Source organism: Phodopus roborovskii, unplaced genomic scaffold (genome assembly GCF_943737965.1).
Source record: "Phodopus roborovskii unplaced genomic scaffold, PHOROB, whole genome shotgun sequence".
In the NCBI taxonomy this organism is placed as follows: Eukaryota; Metazoa; Chordata; class Mammalia; order Rodentia; family Cricetidae; genus Phodopus; species Phodopus roborovskii.
Window position 1 is genome coordinate 6,449,408 of NW_026126549.1, and position 15,982 is coordinate 6,465,389.

The window sequence follows — 15,982 nt, forward strand, 5'->3', positions numbered from 1 at the left end:
CTTAGTCTGCTTTCTAAAAGCAAACCCACCCATAGCCTGGAGTCTATAGCATCGGCGTAGTATACCATATTTCATCTAGTTAACCATAACAGTGGGACCCATTTCTCATAGCAGATGGGTAACATCTTCAGGCTACAGGTGGGGAAAGGCCAATTGTATCTGAATAGTAGAGGGTAAACTGGTGAAGGCTACAGTAGAAAACATGACTCTGGGATGCCTCCTTAGAGGAATTCAGGTACTTTGGTCATACTTCCCAGTTACCATTTAGTTTGAAATCATTGCATCTGGAGGGACAGAATAGGCCTATCAGCCATTCCCTCACCCAATCCCCTTTAGGATATTGGGGACTAAAGGTTCAGTGGCACTCTATTAAATAGGTGGGAATCATCCTGTACAGCATTAAGGCTCTCTTCAGTGTCCAACAGTGTAATGCTTCTTGCTCTTACAGAAGCAGGGCCCAGCTACACATGTGCTCCAGTGGCTAGGTCTGATTCAGAATAGGAACTGTGGCGCCTTGGGGCTGAGAAAGAGCTGTAGCTGCTTTTCTCTGCCATGGAAGAAACCACTGGTAAAATCTTGGCTTTGCTGCTGCATATATCAAGAGCATTCTGAGTTCTACTGCTATATGAGAATTAAAAGGCTTCAGTTCTAGCCTTGCCTGTAAAATAAGAATGGAAAATGTTTCTATTTCTCCAGTATAGAACTGGCTGCCCACAGCCTTGATGATGTTCTCCTTGAAACTGCAGTGTGTCTGGGAAGGTCAGTGACACTGTGTCATCCTGTTGTCCTGTAACTCTCAACTAATCCATGTGACTGTATCTCAGGAATCTGGTACCATAGGACCCGGAAGCCACAGCCTTGCTGCAGTGGGCTGCCAGCCCTAGATGCTGGAGGTACACAAAACACTCACTTTTCCCTTGGAAGAGGAAGGAAGAAATCTGTGTTTCGAAAGAAAAGTCTGAAGTCTATGAAAAGCAAAAAAGAAAAAAGAAAAGCAAACTCGGCTAGGAAACCCACATAAAAAGCTAAAAAGCCAAGTGTCCGGATTCCCGCTGCTGCATAGAACAAGAGAGAGCATGAGAACTTGAGTGGTGAAAACAGAAAGGACATGACAGCACTTAGCTGGGACCATTGCTGATGCCCTTTGTGGCCAGGCCTGGAGCAGCTGGAACCTGTGCATACATAGTCCACAGTCCATCATGACCCACTCGTGCCAAGGGTGGAACCTGTTTCCTATATTCAATCGTCCCCTTCCTTGGGCCCTGTGTCCACTGCAGACTTCAGAGCTGCTGGGGTTTAGTCCCCTTGCGGCCGAGCTGTGGGCCTGAGTGTCTGTTAAAGTGAAGTTTCGTTGGTATGTGGCCTGGAATTCTCTTCCTCCAGCAGAGCTATTCTTTGCTTGAGCATTCTCACTTGGGTTTCGTGTCGTTCCACCATAGCCATCATCTGAGATTCCAACTTCTTCAGCTTGTTTTGATGTTTCTTCTTGGCTTTTTCATAGGCAGCCACCAGGTTACTGTGTGGGAACAGGGAAGTAAGGATTCATCTTAAGGAGTGAGTGACTAGACACCCTGCCCTGTGTGGTGCTGGGAGCACAGCAGGCCTCTTCAATTGGGATCCAAAGTGTAATGATTAGAAAGTGCACAGTGCTAGGATTCCGGCTTAAGCATACTAATCCAGGCCCAGGCTGTATTCTGTGTTAGCGCAGGCGATAACAACAACCCAAGTGGCCACATCCAATACAGGTAATGAGGTTGCTGAATTCTAGAAAATAATACAGACACTAGGTATACTTGTCTCACGGCTGCTGCCTACAGATGGTCAAGTATAACAAAGTGTTCTCTCACCCGGGAGAGGGGCCACGGAGAGGGAAAGCCATCCTCTAAAGAACATGGGTGTGAACTGGCCCTGGACCACTACCCACTACTGTAAGGCTGCAAATGAGCCTGGGTGTATGTACATATTCTTTCTGCTCCAAATTGAACATAGGATGCCCTCAGGTTTACTCTGTCACCCTAGCTGGATTTCCTAAAGTGTGGCTTGGGGACACAAATCCTGCTGGGGTTCTGAAAACCACCTCAGAGGGTCTTGTGTTGATGGCAGAGCAGACTGACAGTCAGGTAGTATATTAAGCCAGGCATCTTTACAAAATTAAAATGTGCTATCCTAATTGCAATGGAAAATGGTATTTTTAATAACATCTACTAAGCTTGAATTTTATAAATGAATGAAAGTCTCTCAGTTTTAGATCCTGATATGTATTAGCCAAAATGTTTAGTCATTTTTTAATATAGAAAGATCAAATGTTTTGAGACTCTTGGAGTCTAAAGTACCCCAAAATGTTTCCCTGGATGAGGTATTGCCCTAATAGATGGTTTGATTGCCAATTTAACACTGGCTCAAACAGATTTTTTTTTCTTTTTGCACAACTTCTCAGAACCATTATAGGAAATGTCAATGAAAGACTGCAATAGACTTTATTTCCCTAAGCCCAACTAATCTGATGTATCATTCATCTTTAATTTCCTGGGTTTCTGGTCAGCTGTATGACAGATTCTGTACTCACTTCCCAGAAGAAAGGGGAAAGATCGGGTGCCAGGCCTCTGGGCCACACAGCGGTTTTTAGGAGTTTTACCTGTTGGCCCGCTTTAGGTCATTAACAAACTCTGCAGATTGCTGGTGTCTGACCTCACTGCTTTTGGTGAGTCTTTCCAAGGCGCTGACCAGCTCTTGAACCCTAGCCTTCAGCTTCTTCTCCCTGTATCAAAGAGACAGCAGCATCCATCAGCAGGTGTTGGTGATGGTGGGAGGAGGCAGGGGTAGCTGGCCAAGTGTCGGGGTCCAGTGCACAGGAAGTTAAGACAGCAGGGGGCTGAGGAGCATAGTTCCTTGGCTCTGCACAGCCAGAATGAGCGCTTTTCATCACTGCATTCTCAGACTAACTGCAGCCTGCTTCTTCAGTAAGCCTTCTAGCGATCTGTGTGTGCCCCATGGAAGAAGACTTGAGTTGATGCTACTGCCATAGGTGTTCCTCCAGTAGTGACCACACACCGTCTTTGCACATGCCTAAATAGCAGCTCCCAACTCCGTGCCTGGGTTGCCTACTTTACAGGTTCTGATTAACAAATCATGTGGAAACAAAAATGGTGGTATTGGAGAAAGGAATCGAAATGACATTTGTTGCAGCATAAGAGTCCTTTTTATCTTAAAACTCCTCATTTCTCAATAAAGTACTTAAATTCCACTTGTACTTTGATTGGACTCGTGTATTGTCTACCCCTGTAGTGACCCATGCTAGCTGAGGGGGGAAGCAGACAGTGTAGTTTCCAGAGTCCTGGCAGCCTGATTTATTAATGTTTCCCTGATGCTGCATACATAGTGTCACTGTCATAACATACTTGGCAGCCTGGCCTTACTGAGTTACTTTCCCTGTACCAACACCAGAGTACTGTGCCTCACTATGCCTCATTGGAAACTTCAGAGCTAGCTGCCTGGTTCACAACTAGTGTTCAGCTTCTTGAGAATCCAGGATGTAGGAAAGGTATTATACTACAGGTGTGAAGACTACAAGTCACTGATGAATCTGTGTGCCTGCTGGGATTGGTAATATCCAAAATACTAGCAGAAGATGCACACATCCCTTTAACTAAGCAAACTGATTTCTAGAAATATCTTAAATATTTGAGCATATCCCAAAGGTATATCAATTCAGTTGAAGCTGGAATCACTTGGGCGTGCCTTACAATAACTAAGGATAGATGGCCTGGCAAGTTGATTCAATGAGGACAAGCACTTGCACTAAACCATGCCTTCAGAATCCACACAGTAGAAGAATTGACTCTTTAGCTGCCTTTTGACCACTACAGCATATGATGGTGTACACACATCAAGATCTGTTCATGTTGCCAAGTCATGGTGTCTCCCAGCACTTGGGAGGCAAGGGCAGGCAGATCTCTGTGAGCTGGAAACCAGCCTGGTCTACAAGGCTCCAAAGCCACAGAGAAACCCTGTCTTGAAAAAACCGAAATAAAAGTAAATTATCCGTGTTACTGCAATACCTGTAGATAAATCTGCCTAAATTGAGATCAGCATGTGCTGACATGAAAGTAAAGAATATTGTTTTTATAAAAACAACTAGGAATGGGATGTATCATGATGATACACTAGAAAACTAACCATAGATTCAGCAGTGGTTGGGGGAAGGGGGCTAGCAGAAGGCTTTGCCATTTTACTCATTTTTGCATCATTTGAACTTTTTTATGTGGCACATGAGTAAGCACATTATGGAATTCCTGTTCTCAATCCCTGGATGGTTTCAGAAATGTTTAGAATGCTTGGGAAGCGAGGAGCAGGAGTGGCATAGAAACCAAGATGGCTACACACATTGCGACCTGTGTGGCTCTGGCCCTCAGTGTTCCTTCCTGGCCCCTCTACTAACTAATTGTTTACATTTCAGCGTTCAGAGCAACTTGACCTGTCCAGACTGAGGAATGGAAAACGTGATCAACAAAACCCAAGGGAGAAAGCACGGCAACCAGCCTGTGCTATGGGGACTCGTGTCTCACTGGCCCTCCACTTGCTGGAGGGGGATGGCTGGCCACAGGCTGACAGGAATGAGAGGGAGTGCACATCTCCCCCTGTTGGGGAACTTGCTTATCCTGAGCACTGGCAATCTCTAAGGAATCTGTTCTGTACTTCCCACTGAAACCACAGTGGTGACATTCCCTGCTAGAAGACAGGGAGGGACTCCCTCTGTCTCTGGGACTCCTCTGGCTAGGCAAGGTTAGGAGAGCAGCAGGGACCTCCTCCACTCAGCCCTCATTTGCTGAAATGTTACTTAGGTTTTGTTAATAGATTTGATTTCTTTCTTATAAAAAAACAAAACAAAAAACAAAGATGCTCTCAGACCTACCTATCCCAGCTTGGGGTGATATGGAGTATTGTCAGCTCTTGGAGCTCAGAATTGCCCCTCTAGGACCACTCAGCTACACAAGAGAGAAGTGAGAAGTATAGACATCAGAACTGTTACTTGAAGATGCAAAATTAGGCTACGCCTCAAATTTGGGTTCTTTTGGTTGTTTTGAGACAGGCAGACCTCTGTAAGAGTCAAGGCATAGATCAGTGCCCACCATCCCAACAAATGCTATGCTGAAGCAACCTTGCACAGCTAGTGTGGAAGCCAAGAGATGCCAGATAGGTGTGAATGGATATTGGAGTTTGAAACTTCAATAATAACAAAGTTAAATATCTCAAATTTTTCTTATTATTGTGAGCTTAGCCTTTAATGGCTGAGCCATCTCTAGCCCAAATATCTCAATTTTTAAAACCCCGACAACATGCCAAAATATTACTATAATGAATTAAATATAATAGTGATATTCAGTCATATTTAAGGGAATAATGCTAGGAATTGGAGCTTGGGAAAATGTCTCCTACCCTGAGCTATAGTCAATGCTGTTAAAATTAATTTTGCATGTTTTATATTCTTAATGTGGAATTAAGAAAATTTAAAATGACATATGTGACTTGTAGCTCGGATGATGGCAGAAAGAGAACTGTGGGGACATAAGAAGGAAATGGACCCCTGACCCAGCTGGGTAAAGCCTCTTGTTGGCAAATCATCAAGAACTGAGCTTGACAATGTCTCCCTTCCCAGCCAGACAAGAAAAGAACATGTACTAATTCCTAAAGTATCTGGAGTCACCTTATAATCTCACCTGTCAAATAGGGAGATGGAAGCAAGGCAACCTTTTAAAATAGGACTTAAGAAAAACCCAAATGGCAGGTATGGTTCATGCTGAGATAGTTGTGACTCTCCTGTGACTTTTGGTTTTCTGCTGTCCTACCTTGGTGAGCACATACCAAACTTGCCTGTGTCTTTCTTTCTGGGTGCATGTATAGTTAGGAGAACTAACCTTCATGCTTAAAATATCTTCAATAGACTCTCAAATCTCTGTCGCATACTGAAATTCTTTTCACGGTCAAAGCTGTGAATCTGGGCCTAGCCTGAGTTGAGGTGCGTGGGAAATTATGGGAACTTCTCAGGCTGTTTTCCACTCACAGAATGACTTGGAAAATCTAAGAATCCACTTGCCTATTTCGGTCATTTTGAACTCTTAACCATTAACGTCCTGTTCCTACTAGTTTCCAACTTCATGTGCTTGGTCGTGAGAAAGGGAAGAATTTGTGTGGTTTCTGTGCCCAAAACAGTGTGCCAATGCAAGCATTTTCTTTGGATTCACACATGAGAAAATTAAATATAAATTGCTCCCCCCCCCCCCAGTACAAATGTATTCAGTGTTCTGGGAATTGCACAATCTCTTGTTATTTTGTTCGTTGTGAATACCATCAGGTGAAAACAGAATAACTATAGGGAATAGGACTTGAAGACTAGTCATCTAGTTCAGGTTTCTAGTCTTCCCACTCCAGTGTTTAGCACTCTCACCAAAACATGTGCTATTTATGGTCATAAAAGGTGGTGTCTTACCACACAGGAGGTGGTTTGGCTTGGTGTGTGTTGTCATAGTTCTAAGCAGTGGAGTACCCACAAAGCATCTAAGACTATCAGGGTACTAAGGAAAGCCAAGTCAGCTGGCCTGTAAGATGGGGCGGGGGCTGGTAAGCAGGCCCCTGGGGCAAGACTTGTTCATGGACTGTTTACCAGAATCGCAGCTCTGTGCACATGCAGGAGAACTGAGTATCCTCTAAAAAGGCCAGTAGAAGTAATCTGTGATTCAGGTGCATCTCTGGCGAGCATGTATCCAATCCTGTGGAGGTCCCAAGTGGCTTGAAGGCAGGCTATGTAACCATTCACAAGAACTGAATATCTGAGTCACAGACCTGCATCTACAGGCTGGATTCCCCTGGGAATTGTCTGCTCAACTCATTCCTGTCTTCCTCAAATTCTAAGTACTCCAGTCCCAGTTAGCATTCCACTCCCCAGAAATGGCTTGCAAAGCCAGCTACAGCACTGTATCATGACCCTCTGGGATGTTGACCAACGCACTGCCCCAGGGCCCATCTGCCTCTTTGTTTTGCTGTCTTCCCTCTAAACTCCACTTCTGAATATTAGTAATTACTTAAAGGACTAGATTTTCTCTTACCCTTTCTTTTAAGTTTGTCTACTGTCATTTATTTCCCTTAAAACTACATAGCCACATCTTGATCTCCAAACCATTCCTGGGATCTCTGCCTAACACCTCCCACTTAACAGCATCATTAGCTTAAGTTTCAGGGGGAGAGATTTTGAAATTCTCCACAAAGCCACACTTCTCGTGTTGACACATGGCAACACCATTCATTATTTACCATGTATAGAATCATAGCGAACCCCTCCCTCCCATCACCGTCTGCCTACATTTGTTATCAAACTGTCTTGACTTCATGCCACTTCTTACACCACCACCAGGTCCAAACGGCCATCCTTTCATACCTAGCTAAGCATGGCAGCCTGCTGATCACCCTCCCTACTTCTCCCCGACCCCCTTTCATCATGCTTGCACATCACAGGTCTCTTCCTCAGTGTGGAAAACCAGCTCAGAATATTTCCCTCTGGTGTCTACTTTCACTTAGGATGTAGCTTCCCTTAAAGGCTGTGATGTCCTGCCTTATCCTTCCAAACCTCTGCTTCTTCAGCGTAAATGGTCCAAAGTCCAGACTTCACAACACTTTGCCTTTTCCTTCCTGTTACTCACTGCCAGCTAGATGTGCATGGCTTGACTAGATCCCTTCTCTCTTTTTCTCCTTCCTATCCATAATCTTAATATCTCTCTGTCTCTGTCTCTCTTTCTCTCTGTTTTTTTGAGACAGGGTTTCTCTGTATTGCTTTGGAGTCTGTCCTGGAACTCGTTCTGTAGTCCAGGCTGGACTCGAACTCAGAGATCTGCCTGCCTCTGCCTCCTGAGTGCTGGAATTAAAGGCATGCACCACCAACGCCTGGCCTGGCCATCTTTATCTCTTAACTGCTTGCATTTAGACTATCCAGGCAACAGATAACAGCTACCTCTTAAGTCCTTTTCCAGGATAAGGTCAGTTCTCACAATAGCCTTTGCCAGCAGCATTGCTGTTGTGCTCACTTTACAAATGAGTAATCTGAGGAGGCAGTCAGGATATTTGCCCACAGCTAGGTGCTGCCTGTCATTCACACCCTGAGATCTACCAGCAGAGAGAGTCTGGGTGCTTAAGCATCTTGCTAAAGGATCCTGTGACTCATGAAAGGGATAAAAAGAATGTGCAATAACCAAGGGCTCTGATTAGGAGCAGGGACCTGTGGAGCCCGGATTATGTGTCCCCAGATAACGAGGTCCTGTGTCTATTCTGTCTGGGCTTAGCTGGAGTTGCAGGAGCAGCAGAACAGCCAGTGCTTTTGCCCAGACTCCAAGGAATGTGTGTTTAGTGTGCAAGAAATGAACTTGGCGCTCTCATGGGCATGCTGTTCCCTTGGCCATGACTGCCATGTACCAGGGTGCTCCTCACCACTCAGCCTTTAGTGTTCCAGGTGAGGCTGCCAGCTCTGGGCCTTTGACATTGGACAGTGACAAAGGAAATCTCAATGTCTCAAGGAACACTCACTTCAAACCCCTGGGTGGGTGTCAGTCATTTTTACCTCCCCACTAGACACCCTGGCTCTGGACCTCAGCAATTTATTTCCATGATAATGAATCCACAGGCCCACTTTGTATTTCATTAACATCCTGCAGACCCATGTTTCATTTGTGGAATGCTTTGGCACCACTCCTGGTGCTTGATTGCTACTATAAATCAGTTGAATGTGAAGAATCAGCTAGTGTAAATTTTTTAAAAAGCATCATTCAAAGTAATGATCACACTAACAAAATGGTAAAAATTCCGCTGCTGTTGGCCCCCGGGGAGCTGCTGTTAAAAAGCCTTGAGCCCAGATTGACCACTTTTCCCTTCATCCATCCCTCTATTTGTATGGCTTAGAACAAACGATAACTCTCTCTCTTGACGAAGATTCCAAAATTGTTGAGGATGCTGCAACTGAGACACTGAATTTTGGGAGTCCTACTAACAGCCAAGCACTCCAAGGATGGACACTCACTATCACTGAGGGCTCTGAGAAGATACACAGGGTAATAACTGAGTAATGCACATTCCCAGAAGGTGAATAGTCTGACTGGAGATGAGGAAGGAGACAGGGGACTGGGGCCTGGGCTCAGAAAGGCTAGTTAGTTTATCTGGAATGGCTCGATTATAAAGTGGGTGGAGAAGCATTTGAAACATGCTGTAGTAAGTCACGTGAGATCTAGTGGTGACCCTGACTGCTGTGGCTCATAACCCCACCCTGGTGATGTGGCACTGTTGTTATACCTTCATCAGAAGGAAGGTGAGGAGACACATGATGAGAATGATAGATGGCTCATCATGGACACTGAGTTTTGAGTCACTGGGGGCCAACTGGTAAGAAAGCTGAATATGTGGGAAGGAAAGAGAGACTCTAAGGGCAGATACAATATGCCTTCCAAGTTGTGACTCTGGATCATCAGGAGAGAAGACATTGAGTGGTGGTGTGGCTGTGAATATTTGTGTCAATATGGAGGTATTTAGCGGTCTAAGATTAGCGCCTGTGTTCAGCCCCTGCATGCTTCCTGCAGCAGTCATGGGAGGTCATGGTGTGTGCATAGTCTCTGCTTCCCAGCATGGAGAAAGAGCAGCTTCCTTTCCTTGAATGAGCATGACCTCATCAATACAGGATGCCCATTTCACAGGTCTGATCTGAGGAAATCTGCCTCCCAACAGCACTTAACTTGCCCCTGGGTTTAGCAGACAGACAGATATATGATCATAGGAGCCTAGAAGTCTCCATCTTCCCAGACTAGAGTACATACTGTGTAGCATCTTCAGAAAGAAACACAGGAGTGAGTAGGCTTACATCTTGGCACAAACCTGACTGCCTTTTTGTGTGTGGGGAGACTCTGTGTCTCTCTGTGTGTCTCTGTCTCTCTCTCTCTCTCTCTCTCTCTCTCTCTCTCTCTCTCTAAGGCACATAGCATTTCCCCAGTCTTACTGGGTGACATTGGAGATCACTCAGCTTTGCTGTACCCTCTGTGCACCCAATCTTATGGGCACCTGCTCCAGCTCCCATGACTGATGGAGGTAAAGCAGGCTACTCTGCTCAGCTGTGCTCAGGTCTCGAGGGCAGCCTACATTGACATATCTGCACACAGGGAAGAGCCGTCTCTGAAAATCCCCTTCTTGTGACTGCCATTCTCCAGTTCACTTTGGTACAAAGATAGATCAGACTGCCAAATTTTGCTAGGGCCTGCTGGATCCTAGCAAGAGAGGGATTTCAGACAGAGCTATGTTTATAATTCACAGTAGAAGTAAAGTCACCCTGGAAGCAGTACAGCACAGTAGATGTTCAGGGAAATAGAAAGCACAAAGCCAGGCCAAATGGGAGTAATGTAAGAAACATGGGGTAGAGCTGGGCATTGGCCGCACACGCCTTTAATCCCAGCACTCTGGAGGCAGAGGCAGGAGGATCTCTGTGAGTTCCAGGCCAGCCTGGTCTACAGAGCTAGTTCATTACAGGACAGCCTCCAAAGCCACAGAGAAACCCTGTCTCAAAAAACAAAAAACAAAGAAAGGAAGGAAGGGAAAAAAGGAGGGAGGGAGGGAGGGAGGGAGGGAGGAAAGAAGGAAGATGGGGCTCAGCAGTTAAGAGCACTGGCTGCTCTTCCATAGATCCTGAGTTCAATTCCCAGCATCACATGGTAGCTCACACCCATCTAGACTAAGATATGGTGCCCTCTTCTGGCATGCAGGTATACATGCAGGCAGGATACTGTATAATAATAAATAAGTAAAACTTTAAAAACAAAATAAATAGGCCTGGGCAGTCTAAGGGACCTCTGATAGTGGAACCAGGATGTATCCCTGGTGCGCAAAAGGACTTTGGGAGCACGTTCCCCATAGAGGGATACTCCCTTAGCCTAGAGGCAGGAGGGAGGGCCTAGACCCTACTTCAAATGACGGACAGATTTTGATGATCCCTCCAAGAAGGAGTGGGGGAGGAAATGGGATGGGAGGGAGAAGAAACTGGGAAAGATATGTAAAATAAGAAAAAATAATAAACAGTGTGTGTGTGTGTGTGTGTGTGTGTGTGTGTGTGTGTGTGTGTGTTGGACTGAACTGAGTTCTGGTTTTGTACCCCAAAAGAAGGAAAAGGACATGCCAAGATGCTCAGTGGTAAAGGCCTACCAGAAATCAAAGCTGGGTGGGAATGGGGCAGTAAGACAGATGGAGCGGCTGGTGTTACAGATGCTTGCCTCGGAATGGCTGGCTCTCCCCAAGAAGGGACCAGTGTTCTTCCATCCACCCTGAGACCCCTTGTTCTGCTCAGCAGGGAGCATGGCCCACAGTGCTCCTCTCTCAGGGCAGGGAACTGAAAACACTGGCAGTGTATACACTCTCCTCTCCCTCTACCTCTGCTAACAACCAGATGGACACCTTCTCAAAAGGTGTTTGCTTCCATTCCTGTTTTAAAATTAGAAACATCCCCTAACCTCAGTCTTCCGGTGTCTGGACTATCTCCCTCATGAAATGATGATTCCAGTTTCCATGCTGTATTTACAGCCTAATTATGTTATTCCCCCTTTTCCTCTGGCTTCTCTGATTCTTTCTTGGCTCCATATATCTGGCTCTTGATTAGAAATCCATGCTAACCAACTTAAGGCTGGTTATTGGAAATCCATCATGACGGGGGATAAATGAAATCTCTTTATGTTTAGTCAGCACAACCTGCATCCTCCTGGTGCCAGCAAATCCTCTGCAACTTTGGAATTTGAAAAATGTAGGAGCCCACTCCCCCAGTGGACCTGGAGAGTGGATTTTCATCCAAGTCTTTGGCACAAGGACATTATGTTTGTTCAGGCTGTTCCAGGCTGCGCCCATCCTCTGCCCCATGCAGAACAATCACAATGGAGCAACATCCCACAAAGTAAATGCAGGGCCATTCCAACTTAGAAAGAAAGCCGAGAGACTGAGCAAACCAGGGAGGTAGAAAAGACCCCGTAAGGCCAACTCCAGTCAACTAGTATACAACGTGGTATAAAACACACAGGGGACCATCGGCGAATTGGGTTAGCTAAGAGTGCACGTCACGACTTCCTACGTCACATCCCTAGAAGTAATAGGGAAAGTATTTTGTAAAACTCCTTAAGGTTTTTAGAAAGCTAATGCTCTTGTGTACCAGAAAGCAGGAATGACCAGGAGGAATGAAGACTGAGAATATAAACAAGCTCCCACCAAGGGAAGATGACAGCTATCTCAACAAGGTACAGCCAGATCGGGTCAGCTAGGCTGGCTCACTGCTGTTGTCAGTCAGCAGGGACAAACAGCCCTGGAGATGAACTGACACACTTGGTGGACAGCATCTCACAGAACCCCAGGGAAGCATGCCGAGAGCAAGACAGGTCACTCACAATCCGATCATGCTGCTTAGAAATGCAAGCACACTAGCTGGGTGGTGGGGGCACACACCTTTAATCCCAGTACTCAGGAGGCCGAGGCAGATGGGTCTCTTCGAGGCCAGTCTACAGAGTGAGTTCCAGCACAGCCAGGGCTACGCAGAGAAACTGTGTCTTGAAAAATATCAAATTAAAACAAAAAGAAATCCAGGTCCATAAACCAGAAACAGCAAATAGAAGTTTGGACAAAGGTCAATTGCAAGGGAATAGGCAGCTAGAGATAAAATGAAACTGAAAAATAGGTACAATAAATATCCTCAAAGAGACAAAAGAGGACACCACTTCATTTAAAAAGATGATTTCGCGGCAAAAATCAATAAACATAGTAGGACCACCTCAGTAGCTACAACCAAAGACAAGCGAGCTGTAAAACCCAGATTGACAGTTCACTCTCCATGAAATGCTACAGTGTGTTTCACAGGTCACATACTGGCACGGGGTGCAACAGATACATGCAGCTATAGAGAACTTGAATTTTGGTTGGTTTGGTCTTGAGAAGTAATGTAAGTATAAAATGCATACCAGACTGAAGTGATATTTGGGGTGTAATGGGTTAAATATGGTACTTTTAATTGACTTTTTCATGTGAGTACTAGAAAACGTGAAATTACTTCTCTGTTGGCCAGACGTGCCCTGGGCTCCAAAGCAATGGGGGTGACAAGAAGTGCGAGAAGTTAGGCTGTGAGAGACAGGTCTAAATGCATTGGCATCTCTTCCTCTTTGGGAAAGAAGACGTAGAATCTGGGAGAAGAAACACTAAAATATTAAAGGGAAATGTCCAAGAACTGAGTAGAGATATGAGGCCTCCCAGTGGCAAAGGCTACTGATGCTGGAGAATGCAGTCTGCTAAAGATGTCTTGAAACGGGAAGGGTGTCATTATCACCATTTACCTAATCTAGAAAGGTCTAGTCAATGTGACAACATGCAAACCAGGAAAGCGATACTTTCTTACTTGCCAATGGAATAACGGCTTATTTGCCAACACCCAGCACTCACTTTTCAGAACGGCAGGTGTTTCCATTTCTAGCCTGCAATTTTGGAGCACTTACCAGCGCCTTCCTCTATCCAGGAAGACCAATATGACCCTGGAAGAGCTGGAATGAGTAGCCGCCATGAGAGTGTGCCGAAAAGCCCTCCCCTCCCGTCTGAAAGGAGTAACATGGGGGCATGGGGGTTGCTTACCGTCGGATGGCGCTGGCAAACTCTGTGGCCAGCTCACTGTCACTGTTGGTCCTTACTTCAGCCAATGACAAAGCTGCAGAGGCAGCATCAGCGCATTCCTGAGGAGGACAAACATTCGCGGTCAGATGTGAGGCGCTGCCCAGGAGCACTTCAATGGCCAAGACAGCAGCACCATGCCTGTGGGACCCTGGGCCAGTTGGTGGGAAGACTGGCAGCAAATCTTATTGTCTCCTCTGCTCCCAGATTTCTCATTACTGGCACGTGCTGCCCTGAATGAGGAAAACCCTGAGGAACACTTACTGCACTAACACCAGTCTATGTCTGCCACGCGCCACTACTCCCTAGTCGCTAGGAAGGACCCTCTGAGGCAGCCACACTACCTGCAACCACCAGGGAAGAAACTAAGGCACTGTAGTTACCCCGCCTAAGTTACTAGCTAGAAGCTAGCAGATCCAGACCTCAAAGCCAGGTCCTCTGGCTCCATGCCAGTCTCTTCAGAAGGCAAATGTACACAAATGTCCTTGCTGACACATCTGCTCTTCTGAGAAAAAAAAAAACTCACTTTCTCTAAATGAGGGGGCTTGGTTCTGTTCCATGTAGTCATAAAACTTGGGTGAGGAAGAGCAAACAAATCCCCCCTCCTCTTCCCATGCAGCAGCATCAACGGGAACATTCGTGACATGTTTCACAGACACAGAATGTAAGACTAGAACTCTTGAAATGGCATGTAAGCATTAGCCATGTCTAAACAAGGAAATGGTTTTTCTCAGCAGAGATGCTGAGCAGTAGGTATACAGCAAAATGAGGTGGTTGGGGCTAGAGTCTAGGGGCCAGACGATGTTGTGTTCCAGGCCTGAGAATAAAAAGCTTCCTATCTGTGCCATGACCACCCCACACACTAAAGTCCAGATGGTAGGGGACATACCTTCCCCTTAGCCTATTCTAAAAGACAATGGCCCTCTTCCAGGGGGTCCCTGAGCAGTGGCCTGGCCAACATGTCCCCTCTCCTGTGCCATTCACCTAGGCTGCACCTCTCCAAATAAATGCCCTGACTGTGAATTCTAGAAGCACTTTCACACTTTTCATGCTTCCATGGTGGATATTAGCATTTCATAAGCCTCTCAGAGTCTAGGCTCCCCACCTCGCCCACAGTGTCTCTTGATATATGCTAGCATTTGTTACGTACAGACAACAACGGCAGAAACCCTAATGCAATGGGGCTAGGAACTAGGAACCAACTATATAAGCTGGAGAGGAGCATCTAAAATAGGCAGGCTCACCTACTCTACAGAACAGGAGTGCATGCTGTCAGCTCATCTGTGATGTGCCTGCCACCTGGACCCATGCAGCCCACAGACTAGTAATGCTCTGTCCATTTTGAAGAAAATAACTTCGAAGACGAGTATTTTGCCACAAGCAAATGATAGGAAACTCAAATGGCAGTGCCTATCAAAGTCTCATCAGAAGACAGGGCACTATCCCTGCTGCATGGGGTTTGTGCAGCTCTTGTATGTAGGAAACATTGGTTTCCTTTGGGCAGCTGTAGCTGGTTTGATGGACAAATTCCCAAGGATTTTCTCTCTGCCCTGCTCACCAAAAGCTTGGCTCCTTTCTTTCTATTGGTGGCCTCATTTCCAGCAAATAACACCAACAACTAGCCTAGAAACTAGACCCTAGATGGAAGACTTTACTGAAATAGTAAACAGTCCATATCTGAGAGTCAAAACAATCAGCTTACTTTCCTGAATTCCACAGACTGGGAGCACTGGGGGCCTCTATATACCTAGCTTCTTACCAAGATGTTTTTAAAAGCCAGCTGGCCTTTGCTGGCAGAGAAATGTCTGTGTTTTGAAGCCCTTCCTTGGAGCACAGTGCCTCTCAAAATAAACACCAGGAACTGGGAGGAAACGTTCATTCACGGGCCTTTACCACACCCTAAGAACACACATAGACAGACACTGGCGCTCTGTTGAAGGCACTGTCCCAAACTGACCAACAAGCTTAAAAGGTCATGCAAAGCTTTTGAAAGTGAATGGAAACGAAAATACCATCTCCTTAAACTCATGGGCACATGGCCCATACCAGGGTGCAACTTGGCATAGCTGCTTCCAGATGCTGAACCATGACAACCCCACCCCAACCCCACCCAAGTCCTTCCCTCATTCCCCACTGTCCTTGGATAACACTGCAGGCTGAGCCTTCTAGGCAACACATTGATTCTCTTTCCTCTCGGCCTCCAAGCCTGGCCTTGCGGACTTCTACTCGATCCACTTCAAAAACTGGCTCCCACTCCTTACTGGGCCATTTCTTC

At 46.0% G+C, this 15,982-nt stretch overlaps 1 protein-coding gene across 2 annotated transcripts in view; it reads right to left on the reverse strand.

Annotated features, from left to right (window-relative positions):
- Positions 1-1,102: 1,102 nt before the first annotated feature.
- The window catches only part of Mcc (MCC regulator of WNT signaling pathway), a 339,919-nt gene continuing 325,039 nt past the window's right edge, over positions 1,103-15,982 (reverse strand). Inside the window, exons 17-19 of one of the 2 annotated variants that reach the window (XM_051201036.1) lie at positions 13,672-13,769; positions 2,636-2,758; positions 1,103-1,516 (exon numbers count right to left, since the gene is read on the reverse strand). In XM_051201036.1, coding sequence (XP_051056993.1) covers positions 1,336-1,516; positions 2,636-2,758; positions 13,672-13,769 — 402 coding nt within the window. In that variant the 3' untranslated portion in view covers positions 1,103-1,335. The remainder of the gene's footprint in view (positions 1,517-2,635; positions 2,759-13,671; positions 13,770-15,982) is intronic. The other variant, XM_051201037.1, reaches the window with a different exon arrangement.